This window comes from Athene noctua, chromosome 5 (genome assembly GCF_965140245.1).
Source record: "Athene noctua chromosome 5, bAthNoc1.hap1.1, whole genome shotgun sequence".
Lineage (NCBI taxonomy): Eukaryota > Metazoa > Chordata > Aves > Strigiformes > Strigidae > Athene > Athene noctua.
In genome coordinates, this window is record NC_134041.1 from 14,075,180 (window position 1) to 14,101,572 (window position 26,393).

General features: G+C 37.5%; 1 protein-coding gene across 1 annotated transcript in view; it reads left to right on the top strand.

Moving 5' to 3' along the window:
- GIPC2 (GIPC PDZ domain containing family member 2) overlaps window positions 1-26,393 on the top strand; it is a 94,227-nt gene that overhangs the window by 40,975 nt on the left and 26,859 nt on the right. The window contains exon 6 of the mRNA XM_074908161.1: window positions 18,671-18,736. Coding sequence (XP_074764262.1) covers window positions 18,671-18,708 — 38 coding nt within the window. The 3' untranslated portion in view covers window positions 18,709-18,736. The remainder of the gene's footprint in view (window positions 1-18,670; window positions 18,737-26,393) is intronic.

The window sequence follows — 26,393 nt, forward strand, 5'->3', positions numbered from 1 at the left end:
CTTCAGCTAGAGAACAGCCAATCACTTTGCAAGGTGCACAGTCAAGCTGATGAAACCAATATTTTATTACTTGTAAAAACCAGAATAGCTCAATCTACGTAGAAAGCCTAATGACTTAAGATGTGCACTTAATCAAAGTGGAAAAATAAGGTTCAGTTTCCTAATCATAATCATGGAAAAGAGTCTAGAGGCAGGCTGGTCATATCCCTGGCAAATACACCCCAAAAGTTGGTAGAATATGTGATTGTCTCCCTTATAAGATTTTGGGGTTGTTTCAATTTAGAGTTGAAATACTATTAAAATTTTTATTTTCTTTCTCTTTTTTTTGGACATATTTTCATACCCAGCTCTTGTTACAAAGCTATGTAAGCAGACTATGTGGGCAAAAGCCCAGGAATACATCAGGATATCTTCCGAGAAACATCTTTGGGAACATGCTACAGCCAGAGGCTGGGACCCAAACCGTTGACAAAGGGAAAGGAAAATAGGAGAAAGATTAGAAAGATATGAAGCATCAAAAGCACAAAGGAAAATTAGAAAAATATGGTCTGGGAAAAGGACAATCTGCCAAATGTGTGAAAGTGAACCGCATACAAATGTAATGACATGGCTGGATGAATTGAACTGCCATACAGAGTAATCTGTATTAGCCTCTGAGAGAGAAATATGTGTAAAAAGGTGTGTTTTTTATTAGAGCAGAGAGCTTGCCAAAATGTAAAGAAAAAAGAAATGAAAAAACTGTCCATTTTTCCAATTCAGTTCATTGAAGGTGCCAGCATAACAGAAATACTATCAAGGATCCAGTCAGAGCAATAAAATGACTTTCAATCACTTTTGAAAGTTGGGCAATTCCAGCCTCTTGCATAACACCTTAGTACTGATCTGATAATTCCCGCATCCATCTCATAATTTGTGTCTGAACTTTTAGCATGTCTTTGAAATGTGTGGATAGTGATATAAAGGGCTTCAGAAGATGAAGGATCTACTATGTTGACAGGTAAGGCTCTTTAATGGGTGAATTATCTTCAGTTTAAAAAATAACATCAAACAACAAAAATGCTGTTTCTTGACCTAGTCATAAGCTTCCTTGTGGCTCTTTCTATTATGAGAAATGTCTTTCCCTGTTTGATCTTCTTATGTAACTGGTGTAAGTCTCATGATTTAAAAGTAATAGCACTTTTCTTTTGGGGCCTTACATTTGTGTATACCTGTTCCTGTATCCCAGAAGTATAACTACAACTGTTTTCAACAGAACATGTGAATCGAATGTTTCTAACTACATCTGTGATGTTTATTTTATGCCTTTGTTCTTGGCCTTGTTTAAATAAAACAAGATCAGATGTACTACACAAAACAATCCAAATCTAAATAAAAAATCAGAAGGAAAACAGCCAAGTGATTCTCAGAGGAACCTCTTGATTCAGGCATAGCTGCTAAACAGCAGTTTACCTTGAATAAATTCAGATCCTCTGTTTATAGTCATTAGTCAATGCATTTCTCTGGTAAAATGGGGTTTATGTCTCTGAAGAGTTAAAGTGAATGGACCTCATCTTCTCTTGTGCTGACTGTGAGATTATACTCAGGAAAAATGACTGATGCTCATGGTGAGCGTTTCCTTTTATCCCTCCCTGGCACTGAGGAAAGCAGGAGGGCCAAAATGGTGCCCTGCCTCTGACGGATGCTCACCAGTAAGGCTGGAGAGCAGCATACTTGAATACAGTGTTGCTTAACTATTGAGCAGCCTCCTTGTGATATGGAGACTTTTTTGCTGGAGGATATATGTCCTGATGTACATTTTCATGTGGTCGTTTCTAGGCCACAGCTGCTCTGTTTACTATGGATATGAACCACCCTCCCTGTCCTCACAAGAAATAACAACAGATATGAATATCCCAATTTTTATTATTTTTTCCCAAGACTATATATGTAAAAGCTGGAAATTATTTGAAAGTCTAAATATTTTAAATATTTTAAATATTTTCTCTCAGAATCAACACTTAAAAACCCCACCCAAACATTAAAAATATTAGAGCTGTATTTCTGTTCCACAGAAGGATTTCCATTACTTATGAGTGGTTTAGGTTACAGTATTTGTCAGGCCCTAAAATTATGTTGTGGATATCTACAACACAATGAATATGCATAAAAGCTAAATGAAATGGTAGTAGAGAGTGAGAGTCTTTTCATATTCCAGGCATTTTAATCTGCAGAAATTTCTGATTACTTCTTAAGCCCATCTTATATATCCCTCCTTTACGTTTAAAGACAATAAATCTTGTGTTTTCTATTTCAGTCTTTTTTCTCTTCTTTTTTAAAGATATGTTACTAGACAAAACTATATATAAATATATTAACCTGCAATGCAGCTTTACCTTTAACAGTGAGTATATACTGACCATTAATTAAAGGGGACAACTGAGTATTTAGCTATTTCATAAATACATCACGACTAAGTTCTTTGTGCTAGTTCATTAATCAGAACACATTTGAAACTCTGAAATAAGTTGAGATTTAGTAATTAACAAAAATGCCAGCACAGTATGTACTGCAGATACTTCATTTTCTTTCCAAATTCTTCCTCTCACCCCCTGCCTAAATTTTCCTGTATTTGCAGGAATGTGTTTCAGTTGACTCCTATATTTTAAAGATTGTAATTGTGAAGACAAAGCTTGGTGAGCTCATGCTTTAGTTAATTATTTGTTTTGGCTTTATCTTTAGTAAATGCTTTGCAGCTGTTTCCAAATCATCTTGTATCAGTACAACATTGTCAGGACAATAAATTCCAATTAGGAAGCCTTGTATAAGATACAAGAATTGTATAAGATACTGTTTCCAGTCATGAATTAACACTCACACTCCTCAGATTGATTTCCAACCTTCTGAACTTTCCCTTCTGCTGGGGTTACACCAAAGCGTTAGGGAGAGAACTGGGAGAAGTGTGTTTTCCACAGCCATAACATGTGAAAGCCTGCTGCCTTCCCTGCTCCCTCCTGATCCCCTGCCTCGCTCCCCTGGAGCTACTCTCTTCTCCCGAGCATGCTGCTGGGCCCCTGGGAGCTGCAGGTCTGACCTGGAGGGGGATCAGCAAACAGAAGACATGCTTCTCAAGTAATTTTTGGTGTATTCCTTGCTTTTTTCTTGTGCAGCAGATTTACATCTTTCAATCTCATCAAGGGAGAGCTGATGTAATACAGTCGAGCACAGCACAGACTGGGAGAACAGCTGGCGCGCTGCTCTCAGAGTGTGCTTGGTTACTGCCAGCAAGTGGCTGCATGAGTCCAAAGATGTTTCTTAGTCCTCGGTTCTCACATTTCAGGAGTTGTTAAGTAGAAAACATAATAATGATAATGAACAGAGGTTACACAAAGATTGAAAGTACGGTGAATACCAAAGAGGCGGGTGTTTGGGATAACGTGGACGGTTTGATGACATGGTTTCATCCTTGCATGGCTTCCCTGAGCAGCTTTTCCACTGCACAGTGTGACGTGTGCTCCCAGATAAAACGTGTATATGGCTGTACAGCTGGGCCTACTGCTACCTCACAGCCACATAGAGATTGCGTTTTGCCCTGGGTATAGCCAAACAGTATGTGTTTTAATATGGTTAGAGCTAAAATTGTGGTGCTGGAAACAAAACAGGGAAGTGCTTTTTCTGTGAGGAAGGGCCATCTTGGGAAGCAGTGACTGAGAAAAGGACTAAGAGAGAGCTCCCAGTGCAACATTATAAAGGTGATTTTTTTTTTTTTTCCATTCTGAATAGAGAAATAGGAAATTGTTCAACCTGTAATTACCCTCAGTACAATGGTTACTGGAATATCACATGCAGGTCTGGAAGTTTATTAGTCAGGGAGGTCTAAGAGAGGAACTCCAAGATTTGAAAACCTGTCTTTGCAGTCTGATCCAGCAAAGTTTATTAAGGAGAAGATAAAGGAGCAGCTTGACCGTATGTGAAGCAGAGATTTGATAACAGCAGCTCTCTTGTCTGGCTGGCAGAGGTATAATGAGATCCATGCAATTAAATTTAAGTCTAGGTGATTTAGATTCCAAGCAGGCACATCTTAAACAGTGTAGGTGATTTGCCAGTGGAATGATTTAATAAGGATTGTAATAAATTCCCCCTTACTGGACATTTTAAAATCTGAACTGGATGCTTTTCTGAAGGAAATACTCCAGTCTAAACAAGATGAATACATAAAAGTCTTATGGCCCAATTTATTCAGGAGGTCAGGCTGGAAGATTATAACAATCCACTCTATCCTTCTATTGTGCAAAAAAATGCTCAGTGGTTGGTCTGTGCACTTTCATTATGCAAAGGGATTATTTCTTCAGCAGACCCGAAGGAGATCAATTTAAGAGAGCTCTCAAGTCCTCTTTCGTGTACTAAAAGAAATAGCGGTCTTAACTCTTTCATTTTTATTGCATTGAATTGGTTAATACGGCTAACAACTGCTAATGTGTTTAATGTTGCTCATGTATCTTGAGCCAGTATGAGACAATACTGAAAAAGGCAATTGCTAGATTCATTTTGCAATTTTAAAAATCCACGTCAGTGGGATTATTGCGCTTTTGACTTGAGGCGATACAAACGTGACTTCATACAGCTCATTTCTGAGCAACGGTAACCGCTGGTCTGTGAGCTCTTCCTGCGCAAGCCACCTCCAGAAACTGCTAAATAATAGGGAAAGCATAGGTCACTGCTGTGGGTTAGCTAGCAGAATGCAAATGGATGTGGAATTTCAGGCCTTGTTAATGCTTTGCTGCTCCTCTCTGCTTGGTGTCTTTGTTCTTCTATTGGAATACAAAAACTAGATTGCTGCTATAAATAAGCTATGCTGTTGCGGAGTTCAAATGAAGATGATATTAAGAGAAACTTCTGCAAAACTGAGAAAACCATGACAAATTTGGAAAAGAGACAGCTATGATAAATAATTGTTAAAAACTATTTAATTGGAGAAATGTCATTTAGAACAGGTTAATTAACAGTTAAAAATACACATAGTTTAGTTACTTGAAATGTCTTCCATTTGATACTCCAAGCACAGTATAATGTAATTCCTAAAGATCAGCGTTATCCCGTGTGGCTTTAAGAACTAATATTTAATCTTAGTGACTCTTACTTATTTGCATATTCCTAGATGTTCTCAATTACACGTTTCAGCATGCAGGAGACATCGCTGCCAGGCATTCCACGACTAGAGGGAATTCTTTTCATTTCTCCCCCAAGAAAACTGCTGCCTTCCTGCTCACTGCTTTACTTTTAGTACCAGAAGTCTTGTTTTCTCTGCAGTCTTGAATTCCTTCAGATGAAGATTACTTTTCTCTGCAACTGCTGGAAATGCTGCTGGTTTCTGTTTTACTGCAACTAGACGCCCTGTTTCTTTATTCCTGACTACAAACTTTGTCCTTGATTAGGTACATTCCTTACCTACCCCTTTTCTTTTGTAACATTTATTTAGACCTAAACATAAACATCTTGTAAAGAATATAGGCATAATCCAGATGTGAGTACATAACAGTCCAGCTATTCTGTGCCTGCCCCCTGTGGGGTCATTGGCTTGACTGTCCAGCTTTACATAGCTAATTTTGGTACACGCCAAAACTTGGAGCCTGTAGTCCCTAAATAAAAAGGAAGACAGCTAACCCTGAGTGCTGACATACCTAGAGCAGATTGTCTGACTGTACTCTTCATTAACTTTTCATGCAGTGTCTCTTAGTTTCACTTTCTTGAACTGGGTTGAAAGATCAGTCCTAGTGTTCGCTGAGGTCAGGTCTGGTTTAACATTGAAACTGCCTAGTTCGTCTGGGATGTCCTCTGTCAGTGCTTGACTACACATGTGCCCCTTAAATTTTGTCTTAGTTAAGCAGCAGACACGATTGCTATGTATATTGGAATCACACAAAAAAATATGATCTTGATCTGGTTGTTTCCATTTTATCTGATATGAAATGCACACAGATTTCTTAAATTGTTGCTATACTAGTTGCTTGTAAATCCATGACATACAAAGGCTAGACTGTGATTGCTTGAAGAGATATGTTTGTCATGAGTTTAGGATAACGCTGCCTGTCTAACTGTTCATGTTACTACCATAAGCTCACAGGTTTTCTGAGCCAAATGCATACACGTGCTGGAGGTCTGCAATATTTGCAATTGCTGGCAATGAGAAGTTTTTCATTGAATAATTTATTTCTATTTAAGTAATCTTTAGCTCCTTTTGAAAAGAAATATTAAATTATTCATGGACTGCATGTTTACTTTTCTCAGTACTTTAGAGATTGTCAAATATCTGAGAAGAGAGAGCCTGTCTTCCATTACTGTTTAAAAGGTTTAGAAACTCCTACTCAGCAGATCAAAGAGGAAATGAAGACCCTTTAATTTGATCACAAAGAAAACAGATTTGCTAGTCTAAGTTTGATAAAACACACATAAAAGTTTTTAATGGGAGAAGAATAAAGTTAATCAAAGTCAATTCAAATTCAAATAAAAATGTATCTCAGCAGTTTTGTGGTTAATTAACCATTTATGACAAAAAATATGGTGGATTCTTCTTTCTACATTTTAAAATCAAGACTGGATTTTAAAACTAATATTTTAAAAGAGTTTTTCTGGGTCAAAGAAGAATAAGTGCAGAGACATCTTCTTGTCCCTTTATAGAGATTGCTTTGCAACTGGTCTCTGGTAGTTCTTATGAAGTAGTTCATTTAGCAGCCATAAGGTATATAAATTTTAATATAGCTCTTTTGAACATTCTTTAAACTGTGCCTTTAGTTTCCATAATGAAAAGCAGCAGGAATCCTAACTTAGATTTCTAGAAATATATTCAGGTTTTTTTAGTTGTGGTTCATGTGAATTAGTTAATAAATCTGATGGATAATAATATTTTTTAATGTTGCATATACATCTTAAGGCAATTATGTGGCAGTAAGAAGAAGCAATTCCTGACCTCTTTTAGCAAGTTTTATAGTCAATAAAAATGATTGTATGACTCCTTATTGAGTTGAGGCAATCTGAAACATGAATTGAACATCACTAATTTTAGAAAGCAAAATGTTCTGAAGTTAGACTGGATCAGCATGTCTGAATCTCTGTTTTAATGACACCAGACTGTAGGATCTGTCGTTTGGCCCTTTGCTTCAGAAATGTGACTCTCATAAATGTAGTTTGGTTAGAAATATTTAATATTTGCTGATTTCATTGAACTAGCTATGAGTGAAAACAAATGCTATCATGAAAAGCACAGCAGTTAGAGGTGAATTTAATAATAGCTGTTAGACATTAAAACAAACGAAAACACGGGGAGGTAGAAGAGTTCAGTAAAATTGTTCTCAGTTAATTTGTTCACACATTGTCAAGGAATGTTACATTTCATTTATGTTTCTTATAGATAATTTTTTCTTAACTGGACATTTAATTTGAGAAATTTGAGGCTTGCTTGTTTTTTTCTAGATGGAGCAGGCCAGATAGCAACAATATTTAATTTCTGCATATTGATCCTTTTCAGACTTCATATCTGTGATAGAACAATTATTTGAAGAAAATTACATTATATTCATTGCAGATTTATACAGTACTGAAAAAATTATTTCAATCTGTAATCAGGTAACGTCCAGAACTGAAAAGATCAGTTTGAAATCTTTAGTTATTGTTGCTTGTGCTGGAGCTGCAGTTATTCAGATTTTTATTTCTGGTTCACTAAGGGAGGTGGCATGGCCATGCAAACTCTGTCTTTTGCAGGGAACTTTGACATGAACAAACTGTTAGAGGCTCTGAGGGGTGAATGTGTCCTGGGTATGTATGTTCTTTTGGGGGAGTGGAGCAGCAGCCAACATCTGACTGGAATTCTTTAAATGGTATTCCCTATAGAGGTTGGGTCCGTCCGTCCCGTCCCGTCCCGCCCCCCCCCCCCCCCCTTTAGAAAATTTCATTTTTCATCAACTAGATTTGAAGATAATTAATGGGAATAATGTTTATTATAGCATTTCTGTAGGTTATTTCTGGGTACACTCAGGACAGAGAGACACTGAACAATGTGGTTAGTTAATCACAAGCTCAAATAAAAGTCTTGAAAATGGGTTAAAGTTTTTATGTACTAGTAGATGGAATCGGTCAGTAAATAAACAGTATTTATTTACCGGATCAGACAAATACCATAATTTACCCTGTATTTGTTTTTTAAAAGCTATGCATAACGTTTGTACAAGAAACCAATAACGAACAACAGGTGACTGGTTTGGGGCAGGGCTGGGGGGAAGTCAGGGATATTCTTCTGATCCTCTGTCAATTAGTGGTGACTCATCTGTGCTTTGCATCTGAGTCTCAGTGCCACTGACATGAAAGAACTTCTTTCATTATTTTCATTGCAATTTGAACAAGATGTAAGGGATTGTTATCTCTTCTGTTTTCCATCCTGTCTTATATACTCTCTGTTCCTGTGCTCTTAATAAACATCTATTCTTTCTGGGCCTTATTAAGACCCATTTCAAACAGTGAACTGACTTAGACGACCTGATCTTCTAGTTTGAGCAACCCAGTTTAGACACTAGAAGACAATGCCTCTTAATATTTCACATAGTGCTGTGTATAATGAATATAAAGGGTTTATATAACAAGTAAGAGTCCTGGCTTATCTCCTAGGGCTCTTTATAAATTTTAAGTCGGACATCCAGTAGATAAAGTAATAATTAGAAAATATCCAAGCAGATTCAGAGGAAATATATCATGAACCAACCACTCCTGCTGTTGAGATTTTTTCTGACACCAGGCTGAACAATTTTTGCTCTGCTGAGCAGAAGCAGAAACAGTCTCAGGGTGAGTTCCACAATTCTTACATCTGTAGAAGTGTTTCCTTAAAAGTAGTCCTCTACCAGCTGTTAGCCTGTCTCTTCTGAGTAACAAACAGCCTTTCCTTCCCTCTGAACAACAGCCTATTCTCTTGCAGAGCAAGAGAGGTTTTTTTATAGTTTGTTGTTATTCCATTATGTCAGGGTCTCAGAGGTTTTGTGTTAAGGACATGTGCTCCCCTAAGTGGTTACAGCTGACAGACCCTGCACCCTCCACGCTCTTTTGAAATGGAGTTCTCTTAGGTGGTGTTAAATTCTGTGTCCTGTGCTTTGCCATGTCTTTGAGTGCCAATGCATTGCACATTATGGAAAAAATACCAGGAAACCACATGGCCTTGTTTAGATTTTCCATTCTTTCCATTTCAAGGTAAGTAGGAATTATGTTTTGAAATGGGTGATTCACAGGCATAATCATTTCAATTTGGCAGTGATATTGAATCATAGTGTCATATCCTTTAAATACTGCACAAAATTTTCTAGTGTAAAGAAAATGGCCTTGCTTATATCTCTGAGACTTCCTTGGTCTTATTATAGCTTTTCTTTTCTTAACTTTCCTCTTCTAATGTTACCATATATTCATGTAGTGACAAAGTCAGTAAATCAGACCTTCCTATTTAGTCAGGTGTGCAAATAGAATTTATTTACCTGAAGAGCAAAGAAAAGAATTATTTATAACATAAATAATTGAAGTGACACAGAGAGGTTCATAGGCTGACTCATTACAATTAGCAGGAACAGCATTTCTAAATGGAGGGATATAAAATTTTATTTTATAGGTCTGTGAGGCCCTCTTGCCCTCACTGGATGGGCTTTACTTCAACAGGATTTTTATCGGTGGGTTTCTTACTTTTTAGCTGAGACTTGGCAAAAAGCCTCATTATTTTTGTTCATTGCTTCAGCAGTTTTTAATTATTGTTGTTACCAGAAAAAATGGAAAGCATTGTCTTTGCACTGGCGGTTATCATCTCATTTTTATGTAGATATGGTTTTGAAACTTTTCCAAGGCCATGTAAATCCCCAACTTGCTACTCAGGTAATATCTCATTGCTAATTAGCCAAGCTAAATGACTGTCACATTTAGCCCTCTAAACAGTATGAACGGGCAAGCAACGTTGTCTGTGTAATTGTGACTTGGCAGGCTATTTTTTTCATATCTGTCCATACACATACAGATACAGTAAGAAGTCATTATCATGAGATTAACTCATTTACTTGGAAGAGCCAGGTTCTCCATTTGGCTGTCTTTATGATACTTCTGTGTTTTGCTCCGGGAGCATCCTGGAGGAGCTGCTGCTGCTGCAGGAGGCCCCAGGGTGCAGCATCGCACACTCACCCTGACGGCTCCCCGTCTTCAGGGGCCTCTGTGGGGGTGGAGGGGGGCCACCAATGGGATGTATTACCCTCCAGGAATTATTTTCTAGCTCTTCAGCGTGAGGCAGTTGAGAGACATTGCAGAATTTGTTGCTGAAATTGAGAAGGTGTAGAGTGTGTTTGTATGGACGGGGAGGAGATCTGCAGAACGAAAGCTGGGATAGCCTTTCTTTTTGCCGTGGTGCTTAGTAGTACAGTTGGGTTGAAGGAGAAGATCTTACTTTCCTATCACTTGTATATGGCAGTCTTGAGAAAAAAGAGTGACTGCCATCCAGGCTGGTCATAGTCCAGATAAAAACTCTCGGTAGCTTGATAGAAATGGTGGGATCTGCATGCTTTGAGAATGCTTTGTAAAACAGCCGTTTAATATCCCCCAGCCTTAGTGGATCTTTTTGCTTCTCTCTGGAGCTGTGGTCATTACAACCCACCACACTTCAGACCCTAGAAAAAGTTGTCAATAGCCTGCTGTTCTGCCCTGTGACCTCTTGACTGAAAAGCACATTTCTTGCCACGTGCAAGCACAGTGCTGCAACCTCCTTCTAGCCCCATTTGGCTCTCATTTACAGTCAGTGGACTGATCAGTCAATAGCAGATCAGTAACCAATGGAGCTGCTGACTGTTTAGAACAGAAGACGACATTTTTCTTGTTTTTTTTGCCATGCATGCAGTACTGCAATGGCAGAACTACCTCTGTTTTTATTCCTACAAGAGCAGAGCATGCACACAAATTATTGTCTGATGTGCTTCTAAGTTATAATTTTGCCACTTACGTTTTCTTGCTTTACCCCATTCCCTTGATTTATTGATAAGATACAAAGATTGTAGAACTGAAGACAAAAATTCTGATATGGTAACCTTGGGAGCCTCTACTGCGGAAGGCATATGAGCATGAACACCAACATCTTATGTTGCTTCACCTTGGATGACCAGTGAAAAGATCAGAATTTGGCAGGTGGCATAACTTTCTGAAGGCTTATTTTTTCACTGTAAACGCTTAACATAGTAGTATTTAATTGCTTCTGCTAAGTTTTTTTAGGTGAAAAGTAAGATGGATCTAAAATGATGGATAGAGACTGGATCTAATGTGATTTTTCAGGAGAGAAATTCATTGCTGCTGTGTCCTCGCTCACTCTGGCTCCACTTTCTGCAGCGTTTGATCAGATGGGCTGTTCTCAACCAGAAGCAGTAGTTCAACAAATGGCTAATACTGGCTCCCTTCTTGCCTCATCAGGCTTTGTCTTTAAAGGCTACAGAGATTTAAATGTTGAAGGTAGAAAGCATTGTTCAAAATATGGCTATGTTTGACCGCTGGAAAAAGAAAGAGGAAATTCAAAATCTCTACTAAAAAGCAGCATACTTTCTATTCTGTCACACGGCCATTTGGTCTGCCTGAAAAACACCTGTTAAACTTGCCTGATACTTCAGACCTGTTACTTTTCTGACAAAACAGAGGGGAAGTACCCCTCAGAAACAGTCCACAGAAAAAACTAACGATGTTACTCCTGTGCACTGTAACGTACTGGGAGGGCAGCTCTTATACATCTCTTTTAAAAACAGGAAAAAGTGGTTTCTCTTCCAGAAATGTGCTAGAATAAATCACCTTAGGTAATTTTTTAAAAATTAACTTTAATTTTGAAGTCCCAAATACTCTGTTTTGTTGGGGGTTTTTTTTGATTTTTTTTTTTTTTTAAAATAAGTAACCTCTTAATTTAATTTTGAGTTGTCTACTTTCTTAAATTCCTATTTATTTAAATGAATGAAATAACTCTGTGGGTCTGGCTTTTGCTGTTTAATCTTTTTGCTTTTCTTTCTTAATGTGACTGTCATTGTAAAATGACATCTCTTTTTAGAGTGCAGTAAATGTTATTTCATGAATCAATTGAAGGCCTTACAATCAAGTAAAGTCATGAGGTAAGATGTTGGAAAAAATATGTATAAAACATAATAGTGAAGAAATTCCAACAGAAGAGCTATCCATCCTGTGCAGTGCATGACGTCTGGAAAAAAAAATGCAATTACACAGTCAAAGCTTGTATCATAATACAGAAGTTGCATTAGGCAACCTTAAATCTGGTATTTCTTAACTTTTGAGAGTTTGGCTTTGCCACCTAATGTTGTTTTTTCTCTTGTGTGTAGCTCATCTACTATTGTCACATAACAAGGAAGATAATTATGGTACAACAAATGTTTATCCTGAATGAAGTTCAGAGGTTTTTCCAGTAGACTAACTGAAGAACTAAGTTACAATAACATCAAACATAAAATGCTTGTGTCTTCTTCCACATCTTTACTTTGTGTTTGCTGATTTTGTTCCGATGCTCTCTGCTAATTTCTCTCTTGATGTTTCTGTCAACAAACATGTTCTGAAGATTAAATGCAAACTAATATGTTTGAGTTCTCAGTTGGATAAATTGTTATGTGTCCATTTTTAAGTTAAGATTGCGTGAATATCAGTGGAGAATCTGCATGATATTTGAAACTTTCAGACCTTGCCATTGCCTAATCCAAAGAAAACATTTGGGTACTGTCTTGCCCGAGTTGTTTGATAGCTGTATTAGTCATGTCATACACGGAAGTACGGGTAGGGGAAACAGGCTAGGGCAAGGGATGGGATTGACCTGTGTCATGCAAGACTGTTTCCAGAGACAAAAGTCTGTTCAACACATCACTGTGATTGAGGTGTTTGTGAAAGCAAGTGGCTTCACGAAGACCATATCCCAGAACTTCTGCACAGTTTTATTAATCTGCACTTTTGTAATATGGACTAAGATTTCTCACTTATTTCTGAAATTACTCATTTGTTTCTGAAATACCATAAATTAGTGTGTTAAGAAGAATAGTTTCATTTTTCTTCAATAAAATACACTGAGCGAAAGCTTTTTCTTAATCTGCCTACAATTGAAAAACAAAACTAAACCAAAACTCCTAGCCTGCACTGGTAGTCCTATGAGAAAATGACTTGGACAGGTTTATAAACTCTAGCATTCTTGGTACAGAAAGAACAGTTTCCCTAAGTCTGTTTAGGCTGTTCTTTCTCTAATTCCCCAGGCATTTTTCTCCTGCTATTTTAGAGCCTCCAGACTCCAAATAAATTCCAGTTTATCTGTTTCTTTTCTTTAATTACAGACAGCTTTTTGTTCTGACTTGGAAGTCTACTTAGTACAACCATGTGATTTGTACTCATCTATTTTTCTTTTCCACTTGCTTACAAACTGTGGAAGAGAAGTCCAGGGTCAAGTTAAATTGACTAAAGTGAGTGGAGCCTTTATTGGCTTTAAAGGATTTGGATTTGACCATTGTAGTTTAAAAAGATGAAGCTAATTTTGTGCGTATGCACTTAAATGTGGCTATATCCTTTTGAGGAAGAACAATGACTCGTTTTAGCTGTGTAACTTATTAGGTGTCTACCACTGTAACCAAATGCTTCTAGTAGCGTGTTAAAAGAAATGGCTAAGCTGTTGCATAGTTTTTTCTTTCTCTCTTGCCACCCCCTTGAGGGATAATATCTGTAGCTTTGCAATATAGTTTTGCTGGGTATTTTTTATAGAATGTGAGTTGAAAATGTATATTTTGTACTAGAGTGAGGGATGGTGAGGTTTGTGACAGCTTTTGGTTCGAGTTACAGACTGGCCTCAGGAAAGGGACATTTATTTCTAATATCTTAAAATGAGGAGATGAAGTAACAGTTTTCAAATATCTTTTCTGAGATGTTCAGTGATTTTTTTTTATTTTTTTTAATTTTTTTTTTTTTTAAATGCTATTTTGGGAAAGCCAGTGTCTGGACCCTGTCTAGTAGAAGAGCTCAGGTCTAGAATTTGTTTCTGTTCCATGACAAATGAGTGTAGATTGTGAAGAATATGTTGCTATTGCTTCAGTTGTTGAGGAGACCAGCTGCAGTGTCCGGTAGTAGCTAGAGTTTGCAAACAGTGATGGCTTTATGCTCAAGTAAATTGCATTGTTTTAATCCATTTAGGATGTGACTAAGGGACTTAGTCTTGGTCATAATTCATAAAGATGGGATAGTTGTGTTAGCCCTGCCAAAAGGGTGAATGCTATTGAGAAAGACAAAAATAAGGGTACAGATGCGGCTGCAGTTGGAAGCAAGGTGTGAATTTAATATGCAGAGATAATGTGTTCAAAGATAATGCGACAGTCTCTTTTTCACAGAATTACTTCTGCAGCTCAGTTTCATTTTGCAGCACATTTCCATCCCCAATTACAAATGTATCTCTGGACTTCCAATTTTTTTCAGCCTGGACTCTAGGCTGATTTATAGGTCAGGGACCACACTCTGTTGAGAGATTAAACACTGCTCAGAGGAAATAGTAGCATCATCCCTTAGTTTGCTTTGAGTTGTTCTTTCTAAACACATAATCTTTTTCTCCTAACCCTAACCTTAAGTTCATCTATAGGAATAGCATAGTGATTCCAGCTCTTCCCCAGAACACAGGAAAAAGTGGCATGTTAATGTGCACATCTGATGGTTCTCAAATAAATCTGCTAAACTAAAGGTAAAATATAGTAAAGATATGACTTATGGTCTAGAAGGTACCTAAGACAACTACTGATATGTTTCTGTTATTTTAATGCGTGTTTCAAAACTATTTTTGAATGCCAAGAGAAGTAGAAAGCTATAAAAGATATATGAGAGCACTAATATTATGAAAGAAGAACTGGTTGTTCTTTAGTATAGGGATAATAAAAACAGGAAGAAATTTAATAGAACAAAGCAAAAGTTTGTGTACTTGCATGTCCTCTATAAAGTGAGAATAGCCGGACACACTCATGGCAGAGGAAAAGGAAAACTTGACTGTTCCTCACTCACAAAGTTACTCAACCAAGAATGTAACACAGCCATGAAAAAACACAAGTTGTTCCTTGGGAAAGTATTACTGATGAAGGCAAGGAAATATTCAAGTTGTACATGCCAGTTAATACATAATAATGGTATCTGCTGCTTTAATAATAGTTGCTTAAGAAAGATTCATTCAAACTGGGACTGGATTACAGGAAAAGAGGTAATATTCGATCAGTTATACTAGAAGACTTCAAGTTGTTCAGATAGTAAGTGAGGATGAAATGGGGATATGACTGCTCTGTTCAAGTGTTTCAGAACAGTTTCAATTCCAGGGTGGGAGAACAGCTGAAACAAAACTGTAAAAATCCATGCAAGAAGAGATGGCTGAAACCTGCCCCTGGGCACAGGCATGGTGGGAGGTAGATAATCAGCAATAAGGCATTGACTGAGGTTCCAGAGAAGGAATATGGGTACCAGCTGTAGAGACAGTTTGAATTTATGAATAGGATTATGTTATGTGATTATCTGTTTACTGCAAGTACCACAGAGGCTCTGTCAGTAGGACTGAAGAAAATGAAAACAATCCAGAAATAAACTTAACTTTCCTATGAGTTAGAAGTAAAATGTGTTTTTAATTATTGGAAGAAACTTAATTTTGTATTAATTTTATCCACTGAGCTTGTTTTTGAGGCATGAAACTAGGTTTCTAGCTGTGCCAATTATATCCCATTTGATAACCTATATGGTGCCTATTTCTCTGCCACTTAGGAATAACTGTGAAATGAAACTATATTCTTATTTTTAAATGCTCGCACATCTTGAGGAATGTCTTATAAATACTGGGTATTATCATTATTATTAATCCTGACTTTTAGGGAATTTCTTCTGTCTGTGGTATTTTTGCAGCTTGTTGACTGATCTGTATTTTCAGTCCTAGTCCGAAATACACCTTATATTTTAACATATTATTGTAAACATGTTTATTCTGTCTCACATACACAGTCTCTTGCTCTCTAAAAGCAATGGAAATTTTATTGAGGTCATTAAGTTGTTTTTCAGCTGTTTATATATGCACAAGTTTGATAGACAATATTGTCCATGTCAAAAACTGGGGGGATCTTAATTCAGTGAGTTTGGAAGAGTTGATATGGTGGTTGGATGCCTAGGAAGAAAGTTTTGCTTTGCACGGCATACTAGTTCACAGCTGCAGCACAGGTCAGACAGCAGCTCTAACTTTGCTGTATGGAAATCATGCCCTGTATTGTGGAGGAATCAGGTAGTCTGTACTCACAGCTAAAAGTACTGTACTATACATAATGGCCAATCTGTTATTAGAGAAGGTGAAGAAGCATCATTATTAAGGCATTAAAACCATAGCAACAAAGACATGACATTTTTAGCAGTGGTGGAGATTAATTTTTTTCTTTCTATTGTTTGCTATGCTTCACTGCTTGCAAAGCTGTTTGAGTGTGATATAATTTACAGCTGGGTGAAGCCTGGAAAGATCGGTTTCTACCACAGCATCTTGTTTGCTTCACAAGTAGTAGAAAAAAATGAATCTCGAGGATTTGCCTAGCATCTCTGGTTTGAGGGAAAAACACAACTTTTCTGAAGTTCCATCCTTTCTTCACATGCTCTCTTGACTGACACCTGTTCATCTTTACAATGACAGCAAAAAACCTGTGCAAACAACAAATACCAAAGTGCAAATTCTTACACTGTGCCATCGAGAAGACCTTGTTGTTGTGCTTTCTCCTGCTGCTTTGTGCCTGAGACTGGAGGAAAAGAGAAGTGGTCTAATGTTTTGAGAGTAAAGTTATATTTGGTGAGATTTTTTCAATAGACAATCTACTGAGTGTGCAGTGTATTTCTGGACACAGTGAAAACAATGGATAAGGCCAAACAGGAAGAATGGATTGTGGAAGATGACCTGAAGATGCTTAAGAGAGCCTGAGCCATGTTAGATGGCTTGTATCAGAGGAGAAGTTGCTTTGTTTTGCAGCTATTTTTACAGAAAAGTGGTCTGGAATTTGAAAATATTATTTAAAAGATGGCCAGATTTATGTCAATAAGGCATTAATGCAAGCCTACTGTAAAGTGGACATTCATCAGCAAAGCAAAGGAAAAGTCCTATCAATTATATCTGAAAAGATACACGCAATTCTAGTGGATACTGTGCGCTACTGCAAGGTTTACAGCTAAATAAATAATTGTATAACTAGATTGAATTTATTTCAAAAGCTGTCTGGTATTCTAAATATGTTTTTAAAGGCCAATTTGTTAGTTTTCCACAAAGCCTCCTATTTACCTTGAGAAGGCTCACTCCAAGCACCTTAAGCAGAGATTCCCATACAATTAATGAAAATGCATTTGTCTTTTGTTATGAAACATGGCAGGTTCCAAGTTGTTTCGTTAGATTGTCTGAATATTTCTAAAATAAATATATCTGCTCTGGAGGAAGGCACAAATGTCAGAATCACCTGTGGAAGATGACTGGTTTTGGACAAAATAATTTTCAGATTAAAATTGAGGGCACAACTATTCTGCATGCAGATAAAGACTAGATTATTCCTTTGTTCTTCATTTCAAGAGGCAAACATCATCATCACTGTTCACTATTACAGAAAGGAGGGCAGAAGAATGAGCAAAACTGAGAAAGGGTGAGTCCTCCAGATGATTGAAGAGGTAAAGGAGGGAAAGGGAGAATTGATGGAGAGAAGGTAATGGTCCTTTCAGTAGGTAGGGGAAACAAGCTATTTTGCTCAATGGAGAGGTTCTAATCCTATTTTTAGCTGATATAAATCAATATACACAATCAATGTCTTGCACTTCTCCTCTAAGGTCTCAAAAAAATCTGTTTTATGGATGGATAACTGAAGCTGTCAAGTTTTCATTATCTGCCAAAGACTAAACTGATGTTAAGGTGTAGTGTCTTGGTTTCCTGGCTATAAGCTGAATCTCCTCTCTAATGAATTATTCCAATTGGGAAAGATCTCTACAAGACAGATGCTAAAAATAGAGTGTCTGAAGATAGTTCCTGAGATAAAAAGAAACTAGATTGTATTCCCTTAGGAAAAGGTCAGTAGGTGGAAATCAAATATGAAGTCACAGAATTATTTCACACTTTAGCATATAAAAATATTATTTTCCTTTCCACTTAGGTTATGGATTTTTTTTTTTTTTTTGCCAGTGCTTTGCTATAACATCTAAATTTACCTGGCAGCTCCTGACAAAAATTTCCTCAGTTTGAAGCACTTGGTTTTCGAAGTGTTATGAAAATGCTAAAAGATGTATTTGCTTGATTTCTACCTCTAGAAAACCTTTGTCTATTTGTAATCAAGTGAAGAAACTTATTTATGTAATCAAGAACTCAGTGAAAGAGATTTGAAGATGATAACCGTTGCTAATTAATTTAATTTTAACTTGTTCTTTGAATTTTTTCTCCTCTCTAGCTTTCATACAATAGTATTCTGTTTATTCCTGTTATGTTAAATCTCTAAAGTATTCTCTCTCAAATGAAATAAAAGATTGTTCAAATGAAACAAAAAATATAAGATGAGCTCCTGCTGCCTTTAGGGTAAAACTGTAGAGGTTTTTTGGTTCCGTTTCGCTTGCTTTTTGCTTTGGAGTTAAGAGATGTCTGATCTACATCTACCTACAGGTTCCGGTGCACTGTATTCTGCGTCTGCGCTCAGCTGAGAGAAAAGCCCATCTTGTGCCATCTGAGGTATTCGCTCTTATGACTCTTTTAGTTGTATTTGAGTTTTGACTTTGCATTTGGCAAAAACTAGCTCTGGAAGTTTATTTTGACATTGAATTTTCTAATGTTTTTTATTTCATATCTTTACAAACTTCCAAGTTGCTTGTGGTTTTGTGGGCTGTTTTACTTTCCAACAATGTTATTGTGCAGCAACTTTTAATTCTTGCTAGAGCTCCAAGTATTTCAATTTTTAGCATAATATATGTGTTCTGCCACACAAGACTGATCAATAACTATCTTGTCAATAAAAAGATAGGCCAGCTTTGGAAAGACTTCACATAAACTTCAACTTGGTTAAAATAGTTGGGATGTTTTTAACCACAGTTTATAGGCACTATGATCAAATACTTTCATAATTAGAAAGCCAATTAGGAAAATGGATACATTGGTAAAGGACATTCTGCTTAAAAAAGAAAAAAAAAAAAAAAGAAAAAAAGGGGGGAAAAAAAGGAGCAAATGGAAAAAAGGAAAGAAATGTTTCTTCTTTTAGGCTGCTTAGGTTTGATACGGGCACTTATTCAAAAGGAATCATGAAACATCTGTCCAGTTGACTTGAGTGCCCCTAGTTCTGAAATCTGAAACATCCATCCTTGTCTAAAATGTCATAGCAGTGGAGGAGTACTGGCATTGCTTTGTGGCTGTGTTACCATGATCTCATGCTGCAATAATTCTTCCTTCTCATACTGGGAAAAGCACAGTTGTGATGACTGAGAGTGGAATACTATGAGTGTGAGGGTGGAAACAAGCTGGGGAGGTCCTCGTATGGGATTGATAGAGCTCTACCATGACAGTAATGTCAGGATCATGTGAGTCATGTAATTAAAACACTAACAGAGCCAGCTGGGGTGTGTGTGTCTGTGTGTGATAGTCTTTCCAGTACTAAGCACGATTGCATGCTTGTTTTAGATAGGAAAATAATATATTTGCAAGATGAAAATTAGCAACAATTAATGTATTGCTCATTAAATACCCTGGAGGATGCTGAATGAGCTATGGTTGTCCAGCAACATACCTATAATACACAAAACTTCTCTACTATTCACAGCTCTTCAACTATTCACTTTTTTTTTTTTAAAAAAAAACAACTTCAAGAGTAATGTGAAGAATTCTTATAAACTAGTTATTTACTCTGTTTCCCACATACCCTTCTTCTGGAAGAGATCAAGTGAATACAGTGGGTCCTTGCTTCTCCAGTAAGATCACTTTATAAATCTGTTAACTGTTTTCTATTATGACCTAAGTTTTGATACGTACCATTCTCTCCCTTTTCCTCATTCTTAAATAGTCTTCAGAACTAAATCTGACTTGTCAGTGCTGTGTCCTAGGATGTTCAGTATTTAACTGACTCTTAGGTAGGTCTGTGACTAGCTCATGGTAGTAAGTCAATGAAGCGGTATTGAGATTTTCAAGATGATGATGATGTGGAGAGTCCGTCCTTATTCTTGCTTTGGCAGTAGTTGATGCACTAGATGTCAACTGAGTTAGTAAGGCAAAGACAAATATGGTTAAAAGCACTTTTATGAAAAGTACATTCCCAGACTGAATTCAGTGACAGAAGTATTCCTGTTTGGAAATGGAATCATGCTGTATTTAGTTATTGATAATTTTTTTAAAAAAACCTCCAAACCAAACACAACAAATCCAAAAAAACCCTCTCATTAGGAGTGTGGAACCTCTTGTTGCGATTCTTAAGATGAGATTTTTTAGTGGTGTTATCCTGGAGGTTCAATGGATTCAGGTTTTACAGGAGCAGGCTGCTTACTAAGATTGTAACATTTTCTATTTTGAAGTTATGGTTTGCTGAACTGACTTATCTGTACTTGCATTTTTATTTTAAAAGATGATGCTGTATGCATTTACATTGTCTTTTCATAGTACTAGCAACAAAATGGACGCTGGACAATATTAATGGGAAGAGCTGATAAAAGCTTAGATGTGAGTCTGGATCTGCTGACTCCATTACACCATGTGAAGGTGTAATAGAACATTTCTAAGAGTAGGATTTGGCTGCATCTAGACAAGGTGGCCAATGTAATTTGTCAGATTTATAATCTTAAATTGGTAATACGAAACATAATATATAGCATAGAAAAAAACTATTTTGGCAAATGAACTTTTTAAAAAAATTTATCTGCTTCAGGAAGAGAGACCCAGTGAATCATTTAATTATTGCACAAAACTAGTCATCATGTAGTCTATAGAGAAACTGGCTTTATTGCAGTCTTCATTCATATTGAAAAATATCTAACGTGACTGCAGTCATATTGAAAATACGAACACATGACTTCAAGTAACATTATTATCCACATGATAGTGGTGGTCATAGAATCAGGAACATGACACAGTAGAATGGTTGTATTGAAAGTTGAAGGAGACAAAATACCAGATAGAGTTGCTTTGTTTTGTCCCCTATTTCCTCTTAGAAAATGTAATTCAAAAAAACTATGTGAAACTTTTTTCTAAACCCACCTTCTATGTCAGTGAGAGGTGTTATTAATTACAAGTACTTCAGCTCAATTTTTAAAAAGCCACAGGCAATCACAGATTTTTTTTTTTTTCTGTTCCATGACTTTAGAATCACATAAGTTTTCTTAGCCTTGAAGAAATATTAACTGTTTTTCATACAACACACATGCATTAATAACTTGAATGAAAAGTAGGAATTTTCTGGCTAGCACTGAACATGGGACACTCAAACTGGCATGACAAATGCTTTCATATAGCTTCTGCTCTGTGGTGTGCTGCGTTCCTGGGGAAGAAGTTGAGCTTTGACTAAAAGGAGAGATAAATGATCTCGGCAAAAGGGTGGAAAAAGGTTACTCAGTGCCAATAAAATCCAATCAAAGATGAAGTGGTAGAAGAGAGAGTTAGAGACTGTCAAAGGTATTTTCTTTCTCTGAATTATATAGCATACACTAGAGAGAAGGAGGTTTCTTCAGAATATAGGCTGCTTGCCATGCTTGTGAAGTTTTCAATTACATACTGATTACAAGGAAGAAATTCTAGACGTTGTCTGTTTATGGTTTACCTCAAACTGTTTCTTCCTTTCAAATTATTGTTATCTTTTTAACATGAAAGGGTCATTTCATTTATGCAAAGAGTGACTCTGCAAAAATGATTCTGTATTTCTTGCTCTTATTTGCATAAGAGCATAAACAGTGTCAGTAAGTTTAAATTTTAAAAGGACAGTTATGTCAAATTAGGTATGGCTTTTTTTGAATGAGACCCAATTGCCAATTTTTATCATGGTTCTGATCCATACAACTGAACACAATTAGTTTGCACAGAATCTGTGCTAATGGTTACAAATTTACACATACCTAAAATACAGGACAATTCTAGAATGGTTTTAAGAATAAATTCTTACCCTTTTTATTTAAATCATCAGGGTAATGGTATATGTCAACACATGTGTTTGATTTGGGTACGTTTTCTGTTCTGGACCACCTCATATTCTTTCTTAAGAGCCAAAAGTGAGTGATCTCATACTATGGCTTTCCAAATGGTGCTAATTAAGGACTTCTCCTGCCAGGTGCCCAGCATGCTCTGCCTCTATTGCTTTCAGTTGTGGTTGAGGGCATGCTGCATTCTCTGGGATACAACCCTATTGTTTATGAGTTTAAGTTAGCATTGCCAAAAGGAATACAATGTTAGAAAATGAACAGCACTGAGGTTTACTGTGAGGATCCCCTGAATTATCTGTTTTTTTCCTTTTTCCGTAAGAATATCAAAGTCTACATCTGGAAAATATCAGTGTGACACATAAATACTGACCACTAGTCTCACAGAATAGTCTTTATATACAGCTTGTGGGAAATCAGTTTTATGTTAAAGGAATAAGGATCTGAAGCCTCCTACTGACTTAAGAGCTCTCTGGAGCAGTAACTCTGCTTTCCTTCTTGTAACATGACACAACTTCTGTTTCAAAACTCAGTGTTGTGGCTAATTAATTATCATGTAGTTTCCTGATAAAGCCTCAAATAGGTTAATCCTTGGCTATAATACCCTGCATGGTTGTTACTGATAGCTTTCTTTGTCCCTGAAAGCCACAGTATGTGCCTTTTACTTTCTTTTAAGAAAAAAGAGATCAGAAATGTGAAATGTAGTAGATTGTTGATTTTTTTCATTAAATTGTGTATGTGAGGCATCTGGGGATGAAGAAAGGGGCATGTTTTCAGCTTCAAATTTTTCAGCAAGATAACTTGCAGAAAGTGTAATCACAAGGGAAAATCTTTCCTCTTATCATCTGGGGACCTAGTCTGCATACAGAGAACCAAGTCTCTTGTAGGACAGAGATAGGTAAGAGAGAGGAGAGATGAAGGCTTTCTAGTATTCATGCTCAGGTGTGCCAGAATCCAGCATTTAGGAAATGTCCTCCCTAGGGCTGTGGGTTAACCAGCAGGAGTGGAAAAGAGATCAACAGAGCTAAGGGCTATGGTGAAGTCAGTGCTGCAGCTTCATACGTGGATTAATCCTTTAATTCTCTGGTATCTCTGTAGGGAAGAGAATTTTTATATATTTAGTGAACCCTGAAAGATAGATAGAGCTCTTCTTTTTCCCCAGTCATGGAAAAAAATAACTTGTTCTTGAAGAAAAATAGAGTAGAAAAGCAGATATTCTGCCACATCTGATTTCTTATATATTCTTGTTGGGTTTTACATTTAGGATTCAGTTTTGGCATTTCCAAATCATCATGAGAGGAGGTACCTATTTCAAAGGCAGCATATGATAGCTGGCAAAAGCTAATGAGTGTTGACATACCACTGATAAGAAAGGGAAATTATTTTTTTTTTACAGTGAAGGGTTTTTTTGTTTTGTTTTGGGTTTTTTTGTGTGTGTCTCTTTAAACAGAAAACAATGTCTGCATTTCAGAGGGAGAAGAAAGCAAAACTTGTTCACCCCTTAGTGAGTGGTTAGCACTGCAAAGCTGCTGTGCAAAACACGTATTTGGGTTTCCATCTGGTTTTGTAAGTGCCAGTCCTCTGTGGTTCAACAGTTTGAATTTCTTTGGAGTGATGCTGTTAAACATGGTGGGGTGCAACTAGTACAGAAAAAAAAGCAGATCTCTTAAAAGATTTCTCTTCTGGTGTCCATGTGAAACTGAATCTACTTAATCAGATGATTTTGAACAGAGCATCTACAAATCTACAAAGCATCTACTAATCCTTGAGGACTTTAGCCTTTTCTAAGGATTTTTGTTTTATCCTTTTGCCATGAACTGTGATTAAGCCAAAGCTCACAAATTAAATGGTCTTGAGGTGAAATGAAATGCTTTGAAGAATGGTCGTGCAAGAAGTGATATTTCCTGTGGTGTAAACAGCAGCCTTGCTTTATTTTGTACAGTTGGGTTGCTATAGCAGAAGGATATTAGGAAGTGCAGGACTGCTTGAGAGCCTATTGTTCTGGCTCAGATGTAGAACAGCAAAATCCTTGGACAAAAGATTTCATTAAGGATCTGATGATGCTCCTGAAACATAATGGTGCCAGTCCTTCATCTCCAGTGATTTAAGGCAGACATCCGTAAAATTACTAAAGAGAAACTAATATTCTATATTCAAAATGCAAGCTATATTTACAAAAACATGTCTATATGCTTATCTTTTGCTTTAGCCCAGTGAATGTTAGCTACGTTATACCTATCCTACAGGAATGTGCAAATTCAGATATTGATAAATAGCAGGTTGTTATGGTATAAACCCAGCCAGCAGCCAAACACCATACAGCCATCCGCTCATCCTCCCCCTGCCCCAGGGGCTGGGGAAGAGAATTGGAGGGATAAAGCTAAGGACACTTGTAGGTTGAGATAAAAGCAATTTAATAATTGAAATAAAATAAAAATAATAATTATAATACTAATGGTAATAACAGAATATACAAACAAGTGGTGCACAATGTGATTGCTCACCACCCACTGACCAATGCCCAGCCCGTTCCTGGCTGATGATTCCAGAGGAGGGAAGAATTCCAAAACTGCTGTCCTGGAAGAGAGAGCAAGCTTCCTGGCCAGACTACATCTATATACCGAGCATGATGTTACATAATATGAAATATTCCATTGGCCAACTTGGGTTTGTTGTTTTGCCTCTGCTCCCTCCCAACTTCTTGTGTACCTACACACTAGCAGAACATGGGAAGTTGAAAAGTCCTTGATTTCTTATCAAGAGCTAAAGCCATCAGTGTATTATCAGCATTCTCATAGCAAATCCCATACTGAATCCTAAACACAGAACTACGCTATCTGCTAGGAAGAAAAATTAGCTCTATCCCAGCACAAACCAGGACACAGATCTATGCTATTTTCTTGCAACTCGATTGAGGATTTTGCTAAGAAGGTTTTTCTATGACTTGCAGTGTTTCAAATACAAAGCTTCTTCACTCATTATCCTGTGGAGCCATGACTGGTGCTGTAAAAAAGGTAATTGAATTTGCAGCCTTGTTTAACCCAGGCTAGAGTGACAATGCTCTGCAGTTCAATGTAGTCTGGTCTGAGCCTTGGCTACTGCAGTCCTTGTTAATAAGTCCTTGTTAGACCAACCCAATGGGGAAAAACATTGGTTTATTTGTGTAACAATAGCTTAAGATGATCTTTTTATGTCTTACTATACTGTGCCTCTTCTTAAGAGATTTGTCCCGTTGCTCCAAGTCATTCCCATTTTTTATAGTTAAAAAATGTGTTATCCAAAGAATTGACTCAACTTCTTAGATTTCAAGCTGTCATTAGGTGAGCATGATAATGGCTTTGTGGATGTCCTAATAAAATATGAAAAGTAAGTTCATGTTAAATGCTCAGACTGAAACATAACTGTGTATTGAAAATGACAGAGTAGTCATGCTGCAGACTTACAGAATCATAGAATCATCTAAGTTGGAAAAGACCTTGAAGATCATCCAGTCCAACCATTAACCTAATACTGACCATTCTCAAGTCCACCATATCCCTGAGCGCTATGTTGACCCGACTCTTAAACCCCTCCAGGGATGAGGACTCCACCACCTCCCTGGGCAGCCCGTTCCAACACCCAACAACCCCTTCTGGAAAGAAATGCTTCCTAATATCTAGTCTAAACCTTCCCTGGTACAACTTGAGACCACTACCTCTTGTCCTGTCGCTTACTACTTGGTTAAAGAGACTCATCCCCAGCTCTCTGCACCCTCCTTTCAGGGAGCTGTGGAGGGCAATGAGGTCTCCCCTCAGCCTCCTCTTCTCCAGACTAAATCCCCCCAGTTCCCTCAGCCGCTCCTCGTATGACCTGTGCTCCAGACCCTGCACCAGCTCCGTTGCCCTTCTTTGGACACGCTCGAGTCATTCAATGTCCTTTTTGCAGTGAGGGGCCCAAAACTGAACACAGGAATCGAGGTGCGGCCTCACCAGTGCCGAGTACAGGGGTGAGATCCCTTCCCTGTCCCTGCTGGCCACGCTATTGCTGACACAAGCCAGGATGCCATTGGCCTTCTTGGCCACCTGGGCACACTGCTGGCTCCTGTTCATCGGGCTGTCAATCACCCCCCCAGGTCTGTCTCTGACTGGCAGCTCTCCAGCCACTCCTCCCCAAGCCTGTAGCGCTGCTGGGGGTTGTTGTGGCCCAAGGGCAGCCCCCGGCATTTGGCCTTATTGAAGCTCATG